Source organism: Rattus norvegicus, chromosome 3 (assembly GCF_036323735.1).
Source record: "Rattus norvegicus strain BN/NHsdMcwi chromosome 3, GRCr8, whole genome shotgun sequence".
Taxonomy (NCBI): domain Eukaryota; kingdom Metazoa; phylum Chordata; class Mammalia; order Rodentia; family Muridae; genus Rattus; species Rattus norvegicus.
Window position 1 is genome coordinate 63,953,574 of NC_086021.1, and position 18,098 is coordinate 63,971,671.

At 40.2% G+C, this 18,098-nt stretch overlaps 1 protein-coding gene across 12 annotated transcripts in view; it reads right to left on the reverse strand.

The window, feature by feature from the left end:
• Positions 1–18,098, reverse strand: part of Ccdc148 (coiled-coil domain containing 148) — a 275,147-nt gene that overhangs the window by 187,918 nt on the left and 69,131 nt on the right. For 11 of the 12 annotated variants that reach the window (XR_010064611.1, XR_010064612.1, XM_039104827.2 and 8 more), the window contains 2 exons: positions 10,166–10,228; positions 9,156–9,277 (listed from right to left, as the gene is read on the reverse strand). Coding sequence is in view for 10 of the 12 variants with exons in the window: in XM_039104827.2 (XP_038960755.1) it covers positions 9,156–9,277; positions 10,166–10,217 (174 nt within the window). In the remaining 2 variants the exon portion in view is untranslated. Of the gene's footprint in view, positions 1–9,155; positions 9,278–10,165; positions 10,229–12,037; positions 13,434–18,098 lie in introns of those variants that run through there. The other variant, XM_039104823.2, reaches the window with a different exon arrangement.

An 18,098-nucleotide genomic window follows, 5' to 3' on the forward strand; every position in this document is an offset into this window, starting at 1 on the left:
CCCTCCCCCCACCAGTCTAGTTCACTGGGGGTTCAGTCTTAGCAGGACCCAGGGCTTCCCCTTCCACTGGTGCTCTTACTAGGATATTCATTGCTACCTATGAGGTCAGAGTCCAGGGTCAGTCCATGTATAGTCTTTAGGTAGTGGCTTAGTCCCTGGAAGCTCTGGTTGCTTGGCATTGTTGTACATATGGGGTCTCGAGCCCCTTCAAGCTCTTCCAGTTCTTTCTCTGATTCCTTCAACGGGGGTTCTATTCTCAGTTCAGTGGTTTGCTGCTGGCATTTGCCTCTGGATTTGCTGTATTCTGGCTGTGTCTCTCAGGAGCGATCTACATCCGGCTCCTGTCGGTCTGCACTTCTTTGCTTCATCCATCTTGTCTAATTGGGTGGCTGTATATATATGGGCCACATGTGGGGCAGGCTCTGAATGGGTGTTCCTTCAGTCTCTGTTTTAATCTTTGCCTCTCTCTTCCCTGCCAAGGGTATTCTTGTTCCCCTTTTAAAGAAGGAGTGAAGTTGGGCTGGAGAGATGGCTCAGCGGTTAAGAGCACCCGACTGCTCTTCCAGAGGTCCTGAGTTCAATTCCCAGCAACCACATGGTGGCTCACAACCATCTGTAAGGAGACCCGATGCCCTCTTCTGGTGTGTCTGAAGACAGCTACAGTGTACTTATATATAATAAATGAATAAATAAATAAAAAAAAGAAAAGAAAGGAGTGAAGCATTCACATTTTGATCATCCGTCTTGAGTTTCATCTGTTCTAGGCATCTAGGGTAATTCAAGCATTTGGGCTAATAGCCACTTATCAATGAGTGCATACCATGTATGTCTTTCTGTGATTGGGTTAGCTCACTCAGGATGATATTTTCCAGTTCCAACCATTTGCCTACGAATTTCATAAAGTCGTTGTTTTTGATAGCTGAGTAATATTCCATTGTGTAGATGTACCACATTTTCTGTATCCATTCCTCTGTTGAAGGGCATCTGGGTTCTTTCCAGCTTCTGGCTATTATAAATAAGGCTGCAATGAACATAGTGGAGCATGTGTCTTTTTTATATGTTGGGGCATCTTTTGGGTATATGCCCAAGAGAGGTATACCTGGATCCTCAGGCAGTTCAATGTCCAATTTTCTGAGGATCCTCCAGACTGATTTCCAGAATGGTTGTACCAGTATGCAATCCCACCAACAATGGAGGAGTGTTCCTCTTTCTCCACATCCTTGCCAGCATCTGTTGTCCCCTGAGTTTTTGATCTTAGCCATTCTCACTGGTGTGAGGTGAAATCTCAGGGTTGTTTTGATTTGCATTTCCCTTATGACTAAAGATGTTGAACATTTCTTTAGGTGTTTCTCAGCCATTCGGCATTCCTCAGCTGTGAATTCTTTGTTTAGCTCTGAACCCCATTTTTAATAGGGTTATTTGTTTCCCTGCGGTCTAACTTCTTGAGTTCTTTGTATATTTTGGATATAAGGCCTCTATCTGTTGTAGGATTGGTAAAGATCTTTTCCCAATCTGTTGGTTGCTGTTTTGTCCTAACCACAGTGTCCTTTGCCTTACAGAAGCTTTGCAGTTTTATGAGATCCCGTTTGTCGATTCTTGATCTTAGAGCGTAAGCCATTGGTATTTTGTTTAGGAAATTTTTTCCAGTGCCCATGTGTTCCAGATGCTTCCCTAGTTTTTCTTCTATTAGTTTGAGTGTGTCTGGTTTGATGTGGAGGTCCTTGATCCACTTGGACTTAAGCTTTGTACAGGGTGATAAGCATGGATCGATCTGCATTCTTCTACATGTTGCCCTCCAGTTGAACCAGCACCATTTGCTGAAAATGCTATCTTTTTTCCATTGGATGGTTTTGGCTCCTTTGTCAAAAATCAAGTGACCATAGGTGTGTGGGTTCATTTCTGGGTCTTCAATTCTATTCCATTGGTCTATCTGTCTGTCTCTGTACCAATACCATGCAGTTTTTATTACTATTGCTCTGTAATACTGCTTGAGTTCAGGGATAGTGATTCCCCCTGAAGTCCTTTTATTGTTAAGGATAGCTTTAGCTATCCTGGGTTTTTTGTTATTCCAGATGAATTTGCAAATTGTTCTGTCTAACTCTTTGAAGAATTGGATTGGTATTTTGATGGGGATTGCATTGAATCTGTAGATTGCTTTTGGTAAAATGGCCATTTTTACTATATTAATCCTGCCAATCCATGAGCATGGGAAATCTTTCCATCTTCTGAGGTCTTCTTCAATTTCCTTCTTCAGTGTCTTGAAGTTCTTATTGTACAGATCTTTTACTTGCTTTGTTAAAGTCACACCGAGGTACTTTATATTATTTGGGTCTATTATGAAGGGTGTCGTTTCCCTAATTTCTTTCTCGGCTTGTTTCTCTTTTGTATAGAGGAAGGCAACTGATTTATTTGAGTTAATTTTATACCCAGCCACTTTGCTGAAGTTGTCTATCAGCTTTAGTAGTTCTCTGGTGGAACGTTTGGGATCACTTAAATATACTATCATATCATCTGCAAATAGTGATATTTTGACTTCTTCTTTTCCGATCTGTATCCCCTTGACCTCCTTTTGTTGTCTGATTGCTCTGGCTAGAACTTCAAGAACTATATTGAATAAGTAGGGAGAGAGTGGGCAGCCTTGTCTAGTCCCTGATTTTAGTGGGATTGCTTCAAGTTTCTCTCCATTTAGTTTAATGTTAGCAACTGGTTTGCTGTATATGGCTTTTACTATGTTCAGGTATGGGCCTTGAATTCCTATTCTTTCCAGGACTTTTATCATGAAGGGGTGTTGAATTTTGTCAAATGCTTTCTCAGCATCTAATGAAATGATCATGTGGTTTTGTTCTTTCAGTTTGTTTATATAATGGATCACGTTGATGGTTTTCCGTATATTAAACCATCCCTGCATGCCTGGGATGAAGCCTACTTGGTCATGGTGGATGATTGTTTTGATGTGCTCTTGGATTCGGTTTGCCAGAATTTTGTTGAGTATTTTTGCGTCGATATTCATAAGGGAAATTGGTCTGAAGTTCTCTTTCTTTGTTGTGTCTTTGTGTGGTTTAGGTATAAGAGTAATTGTGGCTTCATAGAAGGTATTCGGTAGTGATCCATCTGTTTCAATTTTGTGGAATAGTTCGGATAATATTGGTATTAGGTCTTCTATGAAGGTTTGATAGAATTCTGCACTAAACCCGTCTGGACCTGGGCTCTTTTTGGTTGGGAGACCTTTAATGACTGCTTCTATTTCCTTAGGAGTTATGGGGTTGTTTAACTGGTTTATCTGTTCCTGATTTAACTTCGGTACCTGGTATCTGTCTAGGAAATTGTCCATTTCCTGAAGATTTTCAAGTTTTGTTGAATATAGGTTTTTATAGTAAGATCTGATGATTTTTTGAATTTCCTCTGAATCTGTAGTTATGTCTCCCTTTTCATTTCTGATTTTGTTAATTTGGACGCACTCTCTGTGTCCTCTCGTTAGTCTGGCTAAGGGTTTATCTATCTTGTTGATTTTCTCAAAGAACCAACTTTTGGTTCTGTTGATTCTTTCTATGGTCCTTTTTGGTTCTACTTGGTTGATTTCAGCTCTGAGTTTGATTATTTCCTGCCTTCTACTCCTCCTGGGTGTATTTGCTTCTTTTTGTTCTAGAGCTTTTAGGTGTGCTGTCAAGCTGCTGACATATGCTCTTTCCTGTTTCTTTCTGCAGGCACTCAGCGCTATGAGTTTTCCTCTTAGCACAGCTTTCTTTGTGTCCCATAAGTTTGGGTATGTTGTACCTTCATTTTCATTAAATTCTAAAAGGTTTTTAATTTCTTTCTTTATTTCTTCCTTGACCAGGTTATCATTGAGTAGAGCATTGTTCAATTTCCAAGTATATGTGGGCATTCTTCCTTGATTATTATTGAAGACCAGTTTTAGGCCGTGGTGGTCCGATAGCACGCATGGGATTATTTCTATCTTTCTGTACCTGTTGAGGCCTGTTTTTTGACCAATTATATGGTCAATTTTGGAGAAAGTACCATGAGGAGCTGAGAAGAAGGTATATCCTTTTGCTTTAGGATAGAATGTTCTATAAATATCCGTTAAGTCCATTTGGCTCATGACTTCTCTTAGTCTGTCTACATCTCTGTTTAATTTCTGTTTCCATGATCTGTCCATTGATGAGAGTGGGGTGTTGAAATCTCCCACTATTATTGTGTGAGGTGCAATGTGTGTTTTGAGCTTTAGTAAGGTTTCTTTTACATATGTAGGTGCCCTTGTATTTGGGGCATAGATATTTAGGATTGAGAGTTCATCTTGGTTGATTTTTCCTTTTATGAATATGAAGTGTCCTTCCTTATCTTTTTTGATGACTTTTAGTTGAAAATTGATTTTATTTGATATTAGAATGGCTACTCCAGCTTGCTTCTTCTGACCATTTGCTTGGAAAATTGTTTTCCAGCCTTTCACTCTGAGGTAATGTCTGTCTTTGTCTCTGAGGTGTGTTTCCTGTAGACAGCAGAATGCAGGGTCCTCGTTGCGTATCCAGTTTGTTAATCTATGTCTTTTTATTGGGGAGTTGAGGCCATTGATGTTGAGAGATATTAAGGAATAGTGATTATTGCTTCCCGTTATATTCATATTTGGATGTGAGGTTATGTTTGTGTGCTTTCATTCTCTTTGTTTTGTTGCCAAGACGATTAGTTTCTTGCTTCTTCTAGGGTATAGCTTGCCTCCTTATGTTGGGCTTTACCATTTATTATCCTTTGTAGTGCTGGATTTGTAGAAAGATATTGTGTAAATTTGGTTTTGTCATGGAATATCTTGGTTTCTCCATCTATGTTAATTGAGAGTTTTGCAGGATACAGTAACCTGGGCTGGCATTTGTGTTCTCTTAGGGTCTGTATGACATCAGTCCAGGATCTTCTGGCCTTCATAGTTTCTGGCAAGAAGTCTGGTGTGATTCTGATAGATCTGCCTTTATATGTTACTTGACCTTTTTCCCTTACTGCTTTTAATATTCTTTCTTTATTTTGTGCGTTTGGTGTTTTGACTATTATGTGACGGGAGGTGTTTCTTTTCTGGTCCAATCTATTTGGAGTTCTGTAGGCTTCTTGTATGCCTATGGGTATCTCTTTTTTTAGGTTAGGGAAGTTTTCTTCTATGATTTAGTTGAAGATATTTACTGGTCCTTTGAGCTGGGAGTCTTCACTCTCTTCTATACCTATTATCCTTAGGTTTGATCTTCTCATTGAGTCCTGGATTTCCTGTATGTTTTGGACCAGTAGCTTTTTCCGCTTTACATTATCTTTGACAGTTGAGTCAATGATTTCTATGGAATCTTCTGCTCCTGAGATTCTCTCTTCCATCTCTTGTATTCTGTTGGTGAAGCTTGTATCTACAGCTCCTTCTCTCTTCTTTTGGTTTTCTATATCCAGGGTTGTTTCCATGTGTTCTTTCTTGATTGCTTCTATTTCCATTTTTAATTCCTTCAACTGTTTGATTGTGTTTTCCTGGAATTCTTTCAGGGATTTTTGTGACTCCTCTCTATGGGCTTCTACTTGTTTATTTATGATTTCCTGATATTCTTTCAGGGATTTTTGTGTCTCCTCTCTATGGGCTTCTACTTGTTTATTTATGTTTTCCTGGAATTCTTTCAGGCATTTTTGCGATTCCTCTCTGTAGGCTTCTACTTGTTTATTAATGTTTTCCTGTGTTTCTCTAAGGGAGTTCTTCACGTCTTTCTTGAAGTCCTCCAGCATCATGATCAAATATGATTTTGAAATTAGATCTTGCTTTTCTGGTGTGTTTGGACATTCCATGTTTGTTTTGGTGGGAGAATTGGGCTCCGATGATGCCATGTAGTCTTGGTTTCTGTTGCTTGGGTTCCTGCGCTTGCCTCTCGCCATCAGATTTTCTCTAGTGTTACTTTGTTCTGCTATTTCTGACAGTGGCTAGACTGTCCCTATAAGCCTGTGTGTCAGGAGTGCTGTAGACCTGTTTTACTGTTTTCTTTCAGCCAGTTATGGGGACAGAGTGTTCTGCTTTCGTGCGTGTAGTTTTTCCTCTGTACAGGTCTTCAGCTGTTCCTGTGGGCCTGTGTCTTGAGTTCACCAGGCAGGTCACTTGCAGCATACAAGTTGGTCTTACCTGTGGTCCCGAGGCTCAAGTTTGCTCGAGGGGTGCTGCCCACGGGCTCTTTGCGGCGGCAGCAACCAGGAAGACCTGTGCCGCCCCTTCTGGGAGCTTCAGTGCACCAGGGTTCCAGATGGCCTTTGGTGTTTTCCTCTGGCGTCCGAGATGTGTGTACAGAGAGCAGTCTCTTCTGGTTTCCCAGGCTTGTCTGCCTCTCTGAAGGTTTAGCTCTCCCTCCCACGGGATTTGGGTGCAGAGAACTGTTTATCCGATCTGTTTCCTTCAGGTTCCGGCGGTGTCTCAGGCAGGGGTCCTGCCGCTCCTGGGCCCTCCCCCACGGGAGCCCAGAGGCCTTATACAGTTTCCTCTTGGGCCAGGGATGTGGGCAGGGGTGGGCAGTGTTGGTGGTCTCTTCCGCTCTGCAGCCTCAGGAGTGCCCACCTGACCAGGCGGTTGGGTCTCTCTCTCACGGGGTCTGGGAGCAGAGAGCTGCTGCGGGCCGGGATCCGCGGGTGTAATAATTAAAGTCTTAAATGTGTGTAGCCTTGGAAAGGATACCTACCATTAAAGAGAAATTGACCTTGAGGAAATACTGAATTTAACACTCAATTAACTGTTCAACATTCAACCAAAATGTCTTTTGTGATACATCTCAAATGGATGAGTGGGTGGGTGGATGGATGGGTGGATGGATGGATGGGTGGATGGATGGATGGATGGATGGATGGATGGGTAGATGGATAAAATTCGGAACACATATTAGAATTGACTAAGATGTAGAGTAAATGTAGTACTTTTGCTTCAGAAAGAATTTAGATCTCAATATACTAAAAATATTCATTAATTTTGGCTTTTATAGAAATTTATCCTATGGGATAGAGGATTCTAACACATGGGAATCCCTCTGTATGAAGGTTTCATGGCAGTAGGATTCCCACATCACAGAATTAAAGACAATTCACAGTTTTACTGTCCCCAATTCAGTCATGCCTGTCAATTAGTTTTGTTTTATTTTTGTTGGTCAGACAGAATTTTGTTATGTAACCTAGGCTGGCCTTTAACCACAGTCTCCTGCCTCAGATTCCTGAGCACTGAGATTTAAAAATCCAGCACTTGGTTTTAAAAATTCTACCTACTGTCTGTCTGTCTTTCTCTGTGTATGTATGTCTGTGTTTGTGTGTTATGTCTGTCTCTATGTATCTTCTGTCTACCTATCTATTTATCTCTTTGTGTTTGTGTCTGTCTCTCTTCCTCTGTATATGTGCCTTTCTCTTTCTCCCTGTATGTGTGTCTGTCTGTCTCTGTCTCTCTGTCTCCTGTGTGTGTGTGTGTGTGTGTGTGTGTGTGTGTGTGTGTGTGTGTTATATGTGTGCATCCACTCACACATGTCATTAGAGGCATGCATGAGCTCTGGAGGACATGGGATAACCATAGGTGTCTGCCCTTGCCTCTACTTTCTTTGAGACAGTGTCTTAAAAGACCCTATCTGCTATTACATGTGCAGGTTAACTTAGAAGAAGCATTCTCCTTCCCTAGTTTGCCATCTTGCCATTAGAGGGCTGAATTACAGAAGGCACAGAATCCACTTCTGGTGGATTGGGAGTGTTGGGACTCAGGTCCTCGTGTTCATATGGCAATCACTATGTGCATTAGGCTGTCTCCCAAGATCTGCTTAGTTAATGTTTAGTTGCTCTTGCGATCTCAAGTCCAGTGACATTTCCTAAAAAAGGGCCTTTTCTAATCATTCCTTCAGGATCAGATCTGGAAGGAAGCATGCTTTTCTCAGTTTGTATTTAATATACTTACTTATATTTATATATTGCATAAACGTTTTTACTGTATGGATAATTACATTTATATATTGTATTTATCCCAGGTTTACTTGGTAGATTACTGGGATAAAGAATCCCAGCAAACAGTGCCCTCCGCAAGGGCACAGGAGTACACTATCATAATCACATTCTGTCTGCAGAGCTAAATAACACACAACGCCTAAACTTTGTAGTCTGCAGTGTTAAATAATATAACAAATAATACAAATATGATAAAATATTATGAGGAAACATAAGATTTCATATTCATGCTTACAGTGGATGATAAATTCATATTAAATATGTATCTATATATGTTTGTCTCAGAACATAAGTCAAAAGCCACTCTTCCAGGAGGATAGTCGTGGGTCTTTTCTGTGAAATTGCATGAAATGTCTGCTTAATATGATAACCGTTTACAGTCGAACCTGAGCGAAGCACACTACACCCGGCCTTGTTAAGTAGCTGCCTCAGGTTGTGCAGATACAGCTGATGGACATCTGTGATCTCTGTAGACTAAGGTGTCACATGCACTTTGCACTTGGAAGAATTGCCTTTCAAATGATACAATTAATAAAGGCCACACAAAATCATCCAAATCCTAAAACTTTAAATATAAATGAAAACTTGTAAATCGACATCCGACTTTACCAGGCTTGTCAATGCAACCAAGCAACAACAACAACAACAAATATGTTATTTTTAATGAACTCTATTCTTTGCATGAGAAAACTATGCCATGTGAGTAATTCTCAGAGATACATAGCTCTAAAATGCTACACACAGTCATTTGCACATGACCCCTTTGAATTTAGTCAAGGTTATCCTTTGCACGGCATTGGACACCTATTGGAGGAGGAAAGAAAAAAAGAAAATTCTAGAATAGAAAATGGAAAAAGAGCATCAATCAGGAAATTGCCGGAATGCTTTACTTTCCCTATTGGGTTGGAAATCATCGAAAGCTAAGAAAAAAATCATCTTTCCAAAAATGAAGTTGAATGTAGACGTAACAATGACGCTACTGGCCACTGTAGTGCATGTAAATTATATCACGTCATGGTCGGGACATCCAACCACTAGTAGTTAGCCACTGCTCTCTACTGTTAACAGTTGGAGATTCTGAGAACCATCTGGAAAGCCACTTGTTTTGTGTTTTCAATGTAAATACTATCATATCTCCTAGAAACTTTACATTTGCCTAACTTAAAAAAAAAAAACCAAAGACCTCTAACCTTCTGCTCTGAGGAAGCAGATGCTGACTTCGTGGCTTCGGTTAAGGCACGTAACTGCTGGTAGTCTGCCGGCTTATACCTAGAGTTCTTCATCCCACCTTTCATATGGACTGCCAGGATATCTGTTTTCATAAAGACAAAAGATGACAGGGAAATAGTGTCACATCATTCAAAATCAAAAGTTCGTTAAAGGGAAAAATGTGGTTGGATCACATTTTTATTTTTAAAAAACAAATAAAATGTTGGTCACAACATTTGGGATATACTTCATACCCTGTGTCTAGACCCTCTTAGATCATGGCTGCTGCAGTCCTTGTAGAACATGGCTTCCAAGGGGCAAGAGAAAGAACAACTCTGCATGAGCTAGAATGCATCCAGTGCCGGAAATGACAATGCTATTCAATTTACTTGCATTTCAGACAGTTTAAAAAATGTTAGGCATCAACAGGAAATATTTAAGAATAACATTATTGATGTATTAATCAAACCACATGAGGAGATACTGTAGCCATCAATTAATTTCTAACTCAAAAACTAAATTTGAAAAAGGGTTTTTGAATTAACACTAAATATGTAATCGTTAAATAAGATTCTAACTGTGCAAAAATATTTGTGTACTCTCCACCCTGGACATCTAATCTCCTAAATTAGTAGATTAACCTTATTGATAAATCTCAGGAAGAAGTCCATTAAAGCCACAACATAAATCACAATAACCTGAGTAATTCTAACCAAAAGGCACATCTGCATCAATATGGATAGCTAATCTCTGCTATAAAACAATCCAAATGTCTTCAGGAAAGCACACATCAGAAGAAGGCAGCATTGTCCTGACCACACTTGTCAATGAAACAGACCCTGTGCAAGAGAACTGGCTGGTCATTCCGTGTAAGCAAAATCAGTTTTCCTTATTAATATTATAGAAATCAGCATTCTAAGTTTATATCATTTCAAAACTGCATAACATGCTATAAATCAGAAAGGACGGATAGAAGTAAGAAAAAAAATACCTGAGCTGTCATTCCTCTGAATCACCGTGAATGGCTGGTCTCTTCTGTTCATGCTTTCCGTATCTGTCAAGGAGCAAGGGACACTTGAAATTTTACAGATTGATTTTCTAAAGTTTTGAAAGCTGTGCTCAAGTCATTATTTTCAAAAATGATAGCCAGGAGTGGATATTATAACTCTGTATTCCAGGGTATTTTTTTCTATGCCACTCATGTGTGTGTGTGTACATGTGGGATGCATGTGTATGGATGTGCACAGGCAGTACTGAGAGGTTAACCTCTTGTATTCTTTCTAAAGAGCCAACCTCCATGGTTTTTTTTGAAACAGAGTCTCTCGTGGTATCCCGTAGCCCACTGATCAGATTGTCTCTGCCCAGTCTCTCAGAGTCCACCGATCAGATTGTGTGCTGGGGCCAAGCACACACCACCATATCAAGCTTTTATCCAGAGCTAGGCATCTAAGTGGGTCCTTGTACTTGTGTGGCGAGCACTTTAAAGACTAGTCTCTCTCCCTGGTCCCTATTCTCTTCCAGACTTTGCCACTCCTCCTCTTTCCCTCCTAATTCTCCTTTATGCAATTTCTTCAACTGACAGACACTTGGTGATTAGGAAGGAGCATAGGTCTTAAATTCAGGGAGAAAAGAGACAAATCAGTTGAAGAATGAATTCCTCACTTTTACTCTAAGTGATATGATGTGTTGAACATGAAGATACACAACTCTTACTGCCGTGGGAACTCAGTCTGCACATAGCCTCTGCAGAGTGCAGCCTCATCTAAAGGCACACCCTTCTGGGGACAGACATCCCCTGCCCACTGACTAAACAACATGGGTTATAAAGCAAGCTTGTCCCAACGTAAGATGTGATCGTGTGGGAAATGTACTTCACAGCTTCCTGCTTCTTTGGTTTTTTAACTTATTCCATCCTTGTCCCTTTTCTTTCCTTTCATAGGTGTGGATTCCTGATAAACACCTTGCATCACCACCACCCACCAGATCTTCCTCAGAAACTGCTCCCTCAGAGCCCATCTGCAGTAGCACTGAAGTGAGCAGGTGTCTCTCTCAGAAAACTCACTTCCACTGCAGACAGGTTAATTAAATGGGGCTGAGTTATAGGGTCCTCATTTCATAAATTTTTGTTTCACATACAGTGGAGGAAAGGACTCATATCTACTGGTATTTACAGTAACCTAAATCTTAAAAGGGGAGAAAATAGCAAAGGTCTGTGACTTTTTGAAAACCCTGGGGAAATTTCACGTGTAGCTTGCCCACCAGCTTTGGGAATAAGGTTATAAATTCTAGTGTGTAATTAGCTCGTGGGTCTTTGGTCACAAACATTTTGTTTTAAGGCTTTAATGACACTGGCAGCCCTGCCTATAGCTGCTCTCTTACACGACCTCTTACCAATAAGCTTCTTCCAAAACTCACATCCTATCTGCCCATCTCCAACTCATTGTAAGAGTCAGGACATCGACTGCTTGAATGACATAGCCGCACCTTTCCATCTGAATCAAAGAGGGCCTCTGGCTTCTCTCGTCCTATTCCTGTCTCTTCCGTGATAATGCCTGTCTGTCCTCACATCTGCATAATTACCAATTTGATGTTTGTCTCCTTTGATAGATGTGCACTACGGTGTATTTCCGCTCATAGCTTGTAATGGTTACTCTTCTTTGGCTATTTGGTTGGATTTAGAATAACCTAGGAGACACACCTCTGGACGTATCTGTGAGAAAGTTGCCAGAGAAGTTACTGGCGAGGGAAGATGTGGGTGGTACTATTGTATGGGCCAGAGTCCCACAGTGAAGAAAAAAGAAAGGACACAGCATGAGCTCCAGCATTCATCTCTGTCTGCAGGCACAGATGACCAGACACTTACCTCATGCCTCCCACTATCATGCGTCCCTTCCATGATGGGCTATGCTCCTCAAACTGGGAGCCAAAGCCAAACCCTTTAGCTGCTTTTGTGACACATTTTTATCATGGCAACAAGAAATGAATCCATAGCATCCTTGTCATTTTTTTTTTTGTCAATTTGACACAAGCTGGAGTCCTTTGGGAAGAGGAATTAATTGAGAGATTGTGATTAGTGATTGGTGTGGGAGGGCCCAGCTCATTGTGGGTGGTGTCTAACCATGGGCAGGGGGCCCTGGGTGGTATAAGAAAGCAAAATGAGCAAGCCATGGGGGTTGAGCCAGTAGACGGTGTTCCTCCTTGACATCAGTTCTTGCCTCAGGCTTCCTGTACCTTGTCTATGACTTTCACTGTGTTCCCCAACCTGACTTCTCTGTTACATCTTTCTCTAGTTCGGAGATCTCACTGGCCCTCTGGTTCATAAGATTCGTTTTTTTTGTTTTGTTTTGTTTTTTTCTTTTTTTCCTCAATGGACAGCTTCACCCCATTAGATTTAGAATCATTTTTCTTAGCATTGAAATTCAAAGCTTCAGGAACTTAAACAAAACGAGTCTTCCTGTTCCCCTTTCTGCTACCTTGGTTTGGCATATTTTGTATAATCTCATCTCCTGGCTTGCTGAGAAAAGCCATACAAGCCACACAGTGCTCCTTACCACCTATGCATGATTCAAACTCTATTATTACATTTATTTATTTACATGTGCATGCACACATGCATGTGTGTGGCATGGTACACATGTGGAGATCAGAGGTTTCCCAAAAGACTTGCTTCTCTCCTTCTACCACGTAAGTTCCATGGATCAACCTTGGGCCATCAGGTTTGGCAGCACTGAACCTGTGGAGCCATCTAGCCAGCCCCACATTTCAAGAATAAGTATAAAAATCTCACCCTAGGATGACCTCTAGAAATTACCGTTGTCACCAAAAGCCAATTTATCTTCATGAACTTGAATTCTAGTTTGGATAATCCAACTATATATAAAACTCATACATACTTAAATCTTGTAACGTAATTACTATTTGTCCTTCAATACTATTATACACTTCTAAGGAATCATTAAATTTGGGCATCATAAAAACGAATTCATTTGTAGTTTTTTTCATGTCGAAGAACTAAATAGACATTTGTATTTAGAACTTGGAAATTTTTATAAACAATTGACTTGGTGCAGCTTCTCCTTTTAGCATTTGGGAGGCCTAAGATTCAGAAGGACCATAAAGATCTGGCAACCAGTGTCTCGCAGAGCTACTTCACATAATAAAGCATTCTGAAAATAAGGCTTAATTCTGTATCAGTATGGCAAACAAACCCAAGCTGAAATGCAATTGTTTGGTGGCAAAGCAACCAAAAGGAGCTTGCCCTGTTCACTGTGAACATCTACAGTGTGCAAAGCTTGCAGCATATTTCATTGTGAGGGACTCTCCTACCCCCATCAGGGTTTAACACAGTTCTTAAAATCTCAAAACAAAATACATACTTCCCATGAGCTTCAGATAAAGTATTGTGCTACGCTAAAAGCAACTCTTCCAGATGCATGAACAAATTCGTGCCGCCCAACCGTTTAATATTCTGCTTACCAGGGAGAAATCCAAACCATTTCAATGTTTTAGAGTGAGAATCTGCTGCTTGAACAGGGTCTCCCATGCTAAGTCATTAGAAGTACTTGGTTTTAAAAAGTACTCTGTACTTATATTATGTGACAGTTTGGAACGTGCTCGAATGCTGTCAAAATGTTAAGTCTTCTTGATAGATTTAATTACTGAAAACATTTAAAACTAATGCATTTAGGAAAGATTTCTTAGAGTATAGAATGAATACTTTTATACACAATGTAATGATAGTTTTTCAGTGGCAAGAGATTTGAAAAGCATTTTAATGTAAAGTTCCATTATTGTAGATCTGGTAAAGAGGCAAAAGTGGGTGGGTGGATGGATGGGGGAGCACCATCTTATAGGCAAAGGAGAGGGGGAGGGGAGAGGGGAAGGGGCGGGAAGAGAAGAAGGGGGCAGGGAGGGGGAAAGGGGGCAGGGAGGGGGCAGGGGACTCGTAGAGGGGAGACCAGGAAGAGGGATAACATTTGAAATGTAAACAAATAAAATGATTAATTAAAAAAGAGAGACAATTTACAAAGACACATGGGCTTAACTAAGTCTCTACAGGGCAGATGAAAAGTTGGAACTTATCTAAAAATGAGAAAAATAAGTAGCTGGATATAATTTCTTAAAGTGAGTCGGCTTTTTCTGATGGTATTAAAAGTTATTTTCACCTGTTTTCTGAGGGGAAACTTTTAATATACCGAGGAAGAAAAAGTTATGTTTAGACTTAAAAATTGGAAGATCTATAGCTAGTTTGTTATTGCGGAACTCAATATTGATTGTATGGCTATATGGATTAATCAGTTACCCATGAGGACAAGTTTCCTAAGGTAACAAGGATTTTACCAAACAGCTAAGATTGCTAACAGTATTCTTAGCTTTGACATTGTATCAAATTACCCACCTGTTCCATATGACTGCTCTCAAAATACTTTAAATGTTACTTCAAATGTTTTGGCCAGAGTCCAGCCAGAGTGACTCCCCTTTCCCCCAATATCCAAATCTCTTTTTTAAATTCTAAGCAGAATGGGTGCACGTTCATTCCATTATAAAACACTAGGCATTTGTGGTTTGCATAAAGTTTTTGCCCTGGAAAAATTAACGGAGCCAAATGGGAAACGAGTAGAACTAATAATGGTCAGACTACTCAGCTGTATAGCAAATACCCCGGTGATAATCCAAGCATAAGGGGAAGGATCTGATGCTAAAGAAAAGGCGAAGCAAAACAAGGTGTCTAAGGATAAATGACTTAAGCAACTTATGAGATCTGTTCTCTAAAAAGGTGCAAAATGCATTGTAGGAAATGACAGGAAATTTGAGCAGAAAGGACTCAGTCAGCCAACGTATCTAAGAGTGGCAATTTCTGGAGTGTAGGGTTGTAGTTAATTTTTACTTTATTTTTGCTGAAGCATTGTTTCTAAACTTTTATCACAAAAGGAAACACACACACACACACACACACACACACACACACACACACACACACCTCTAGTGGCTATTTCACAATTTATAGGGAAAACCCTATCACAGTTTCCATTATAAAAGAAACCAAAGTTTACAATATCAAGAATCTTTTAAGACATAAAACTGTAAATGTGGGAGAGAATAACTAACTATTGAAACATAATTCAGCTGTTTCTTACAATCTTTTCTACTAGAAGACAGGACATACTAAAAGGTAGTTTGCTAATCTTACAATTAGAAAATTCTCAAGGTCAGTTTTAATATTCTGTAAATTACAAGTAAACAGCTTAATTTATTTTTTCAATTATAAAAATACTGCCTAAAATAGTGTCAAATTACATAGAAAATTACGTCTTAACAGCTCAGCAGTTAAGAGCACTGACTGCTCTTCCAGAAGTCGTGAGTTCAACTCCCAGCAACAGTGTACTCACATACATAAAATAAATAAATCTTAAAAAAAAAGATTGCCCAACTCTATTCAGTCCTGACACCATTACATTTTGCCTTAGAAATTATTTTCCTTTTTATCTCTTTTTCATTTTTATTGGATTTTTTATTTGTTTGCATTTCAAATGTTATCACCTTTCCCGGTTTCTCCTCTGGAAACCTCCTATCCCATCCTCCCCTTTCTAAGAAGGTCTGAAGCATCCATGCTTTGATCATCCTTATTGTTGAGTTTCATGTGGTCTGTGAATTGTGTCTTGGATATTCCGAGCTTTTGAGCTAATATCCATTTACCAGTGAGTGCATACCATGTGTGTTCTTTTGTGACTGGGTTACCTCAGTCAGGATGATATTTTCTAGTTCCATCCATTTGCCTAAGAAATTATTTTCAATATTTCTATGCACACGCAAATACTAGCATAATCTGTATACAAATGTAATAATAGCATATGCACTTGTATAAAGTGGTTTGGGCTTAATAATATAACTTGGCCATTTTTCCTTGTCAGTCTATTACCTTGCCCCTGTACATAAATCTATATGGAACTTAATGGCCATAAAATGAATATATTCATTCATTAATATAGTGAAGACAAGAATCTGAGGAAAACATTTCTGTTTTAAAGCATTGATTTAGCTATTTTATATGTGGGAGATGTGGTTGTGAGTTTTGAGTGCTGTGAGCTTGTATGTCTGGAGGTCAGACAACAATGTGTAAGAGTCGTGTTGTTCTTCCACTATGTGGGTACCAGAGAATGGACTCAGCCCAGCAGGCTTGAAAGTGAGTGTGTTTGTCCACTGAGTCATCTCGTTGGCTCAAGAAAGAAATTTTTCTAGAAAAAAAATTCAATCCGCCCTTTTACTGCAAAACAAAATCAATAACCAAATAAGAGATCTATAAATTCTCTGCCCCTCATAATTCATAAACATTAGCTTATGAAGCAAATTCCACATATAGTCAACCTTTCAGAAATGTCTAGCTTTTATGTCTGTGATAGTTCAGAGAGACTAAGTCAATCTTTCTTTTAAAAACAATGATTTAAATGCAAACCTACTTACCCCAGTGCTTCTCCGTGTTGGAGAAGAGATTTGAGCAGAGAGGGAAAGAAGTAAGAGGGGCCAGTCTGTGTGAAACTCTAGAATTCCATAGAAAAGGGTGAGAGCAAACAAAATGGGCCTCAGGCCTGCCCTCTCTTTATAAGTAATAACCTAAGAGCCCAAGATAAGAGGAACACACAGCTCTCTTGAGGTGATATGCTCTGCATTGTAAGGCCGGAGAGAAGAATGGTTGGGTTTACACAGATTGTGCTGACAGGGTTAGACATTCTGACAAGAAACCATGATGGGCTAAGGTCAGGGTTAGGGTTGAGGTTATGTTTTGTCAAATCAGCTTGAGGAAAGTAAGTATTACTTTTAAAAAAATAAACTTTCACATCCCAATGGTGATGAGTATGATTCCAGTCCTTGAAAGGCTGAGGCAGGAGGATGATAGAATCAAAACCAGCCTAAGCTGTAGAGTGAGGGCATTTAAAAAACAATAAAATAAAATAAAATTTGTTCCTAGTTTTTCCCCTGAATGTGGAACTGGTGGAAAAGGGTCAATTGCGTGACCCTGCTGGTTATGCAGACTCCCCATTTCCCCTCCCCACCTTGCCTGCCACTTGGGCACCCTCACACCTGTCATTTTGTTAACCATCTCATGCCATCTGGAAATAGGAGTTTCCGAAGCCCCAGGATCTGGATTCTGCCTGTCCCTTCCTGTTTCCTTTCAGTATTCCTTGATTCTGTGATTCCTGGCATATAGGGCATCACATGACTTCCTGCTGTGGTCTTCTGGATAGACCTCTGCAATGTCCCTTCATCCATTCTCTTAGCAGCAGCTTCCATCACGTCCCTGTGTCAGTGAGTACTGCCTCAAAAATCCACACAGACCAGAAAACCATCACCTACCAAGTGGCTGCTTGTTACTTTCCAGGATATACTTTCAGCATAGGTCGCGTGCATCTAGTCCCTTGGCGATCCTTTACCCCAAACCATCTGATGAGCCTCAAGTGCACAGTGCTATGGAAGAATTACGGTGCCCTAGATGATGTCAACATAGGACCTAGGCCTCAGAACCTATGCTGTGTCACTCGGCAAAGGGAAATGAAGGTAGCCCTGATCAGTTAGGACACTGGTTTACCCAGGTGCCCAGTGAAATCACTGTGCCTTTATAAGAGAGAGGGCAGTGCATCATGGTGAGAAAAGGAGACCCGACGACAGAAGCATGGGTCAGAAAGAAGAGCGATGCTGCACACAGGGTCTTGAAGATGGAGGGGTGAAGCCAAAAGAGTGCAGGTAACTTAGAGGTTGCAAAGTCTAAGGAAGTGGGTTGTCACCTAGAGATTCCAAAGCCTTCACTGAGACCCATTGTGGAGACCTGCCCAGCAGAGTGGTGTGGTAATAGTTTGGGTCATTTAAGCCACAAGCTCTCTGGGAATTTTTTTTTTCTCCACAACAGGAATCTGATAATTCTTTTGCTC